Raw genomic sequence first — 2,500 nt, forward strand, 5'->3', positions numbered from 1 at the left:
TTATTTCACCCCTGTGACTCTATGATATGGAATATATATACATAATATAACTGCTTATATTAAGCTGTTGACTTTAATACTCATATTACTTGCTTCATAAAATAAAATATATGCAGCAGATGATCTGACACTCTCTCTAGACAATTCATAAACCTCGTGGTCATCAAATTTGTACCATGTTTTGGTAATTGACGACTTGCAGAAACCTGTATAGTGACCTCCATCCATAGTTCCATAATGATTTGAAACTCCATACAAATCGAAGCTTGTGTATCTGCATAGGAAAAAAGGTAACAATTATTTCTGTTAATCATTAAGAGCCCTCCAACCAAAATGCAAGACAATTTCTTTTCAAGTGAAAAAATACCAACAAAAGCCCTCTAATACAGAGAATCATGGAAAAAGACCTCAAACAACCTATTGGCTCATACTTTTTCTGTTAACATTAGTCTTTCCATCAAAGGGCACATTTCATATGAAGTAATATAAAATAAATTGCTAAGTATAACTGATCTGCTTGGAATAACAAGACAAAACAAAGAAATAATTCAGGACATGTCTACACTCTCACCTGTTTGTTGCAGCCACATATTTAGTAAGATCAAGATTTTCTAAAGGAAAGTCCACATAACTCTGTGTCTTCTTCATTAAAACATCATGCTCAAACCTGAGAAAAGAAATTGAAAGCTTATTCTGTTTTCCTCTCTCTTCTTGTGGAATTTTATAAAGAAACTTTATGTTGACACAATTACATATAGTAATTTATAGGGAAATGTATCTTCAGAAATATGTATAAAAAATCTCCATGAAAAAACATGGAATGGTAAGCAAAATTTGATATTTGGACTATAGTAAAGTGAGAGAGTAACACACTATAAAATACTTCAACTATAAACCATTTCAGGGTACAATACCTATTGAGATGTAAGATTAATATCGGAGGTAGTTTCCATATATCCAGTTTGCGTAGACAGTTGCGCATCTTTTTACACTTGCAGCATTTATATTCAAGATTGGTTTCCTTGTAGTAATGATGGAACATATCCTGGTTGGAAGCATAGTACACAATAGTGATACAGGACATTAAAGTATTTCAATAATATATATCAATATCTAAAAAAAAATAATAAAAATAAAATGGCCATGAGAACTCCCCATATCTTATACAAATAAATACACCAACAGGAATGCAGCACATGTACACATCCAAGAACACAAAAAACTCACCTTGAGAGAACACCTTCCATGTGACGGGAATGACAAGGATATGATAGAGAAAGGTTCAAAGGTGAGGGACCTGTGTCTACACACGCTGCACTCAATGGTGGAGCGGTGGAGTCCATGGAAGAGGGTTTGGACAATGGATTGGTCCCGCCGTCTGATTTCCTCCATCACCTTATCTGCAGCAACATAATCTGGAAGGTTGTCGTGATTTTGCTCCTTCATGGGAGGCTTCTTTCCAGTGATCTGAAGGAGCAAAGATTTGCTAAGAAAAAAAATAAGGAGTAGTACAAAGACTAACGAGAAAAACAGAAAGTGATAAGAAACAGAGCACATCAAGAATTACTTCTTACCTTGTTGAGGTCCTCATGTACCCAGTCCATGAGCTTAATTAGAAACTCATGAGAGTCATGTTGGTCATAGCCCTGGAATGGTTTATGGTATCTCCCAACAGAGTTCTGAAAAAAGTCAGATCAACATCAGGTCTTTACTTTAAGTTATTACATATTTTGCAATATATTTCTTTTCATATGTCCATTATTTTTCTTTTGACAATAAATGCTTACAAGTGAGGTTTTGTTCACTTAAAACATGTTGTGTAAAAAATGCAAGAATGGCATTAATCTAGTCCCTAAAGACTAAGTCACCTTGATTTAGTATACTGTTAAGCTAAGTTCCCTTAAAATCAAGTATCAGCGTTTAAAAATATGGTGGGATATTTTCTCGTCTCTATTTTGAAGAGGTGTTGTAAGTGTGAACTAGTAAATCCACTACTATCTGGCATCTTTCCTCCAGTCTCAAGGCCACAGAGAGCCATCTCCCCCATCCCTTTACACTGCTACCCCACTTGGCCTTCTCTTGTGTATGCAAGTGGCTTCTCCTCTCATCCTATCCTCCTGTCTATACACTTTCCAAACCATTAGAGATTACTACACACACCATACCATCCCTTGCCCCTTACCCTAAAACCCTACTTCTTAAAGCTACTTCCTGGCATGGCTGAGCTTCAGACAGCATTGATTTATTTTCTCAGCCTTTTCTAAATAAATATACTGACATACCAGTATGAGGGTCATCAAACAATAAAGAACAAAATTACTCTTGGTAAAAGTTGAAAATCTGGGGTTATCTGCAGCTTGGGGACAAGAAGTGCCGGGATAAATCATTTAGTTAAGAATACCAATTTATTTTCTTATGGCTATTATTTAATGAAAAAGGACAAACCATTAGAGCCAGGCACATGCACTATCCACTGTGGTTTTGTTTTATGAACTCTGTT

The 2,500-nt window shown here is 35.6% G+C and overlaps 1 protein-coding gene across 2 annotated transcripts in view; it reads right to left on the bottom strand.

Moving 5' to 3' along the window:
* The window catches only part of LOC125031326 (ubiquitin carboxyl-terminal hydrolase 8-like), a 39,399-nt gene that overhangs the window by 945 nt on the left and 35,954 nt on the right, over positions 1 to 2,500 (bottom strand). For both annotated transcript variants that reach the window (XM_047622026.1, XM_047622027.1), the window contains exons 18-22: positions 1,575 to 1,679; positions 1,228 to 1,467; positions 915 to 1,045; positions 572 to 667; positions 1 to 274 (exon numbers count right to left, since the gene is read on the bottom strand). The exon at positions 1 to 274 is cut by the window's left edge and continues 945 nt beyond it. In XM_047622026.1, the coding sequence (XP_047477982.1) occupies positions 55 to 274; positions 572 to 667; positions 915 to 1,045; positions 1,228 to 1,467; positions 1,575 to 1,679 (792 nt within the window). In that variant the 3' untranslated portion in view covers positions 1 to 54. The remainder of the gene's footprint in view (positions 275 to 571; positions 668 to 914; positions 1,046 to 1,227; positions 1,468 to 1,574; positions 1,680 to 2,500) is intronic.

Source organism: Penaeus chinensis, chromosome 12, assembly GCF_019202785.1.
Source record: "Penaeus chinensis breed Huanghai No. 1 chromosome 12, ASM1920278v2, whole genome shotgun sequence".
NCBI lineage: Eukaryota > Metazoa > Arthropoda > Malacostraca > Decapoda > Penaeidae > Penaeus > Penaeus chinensis.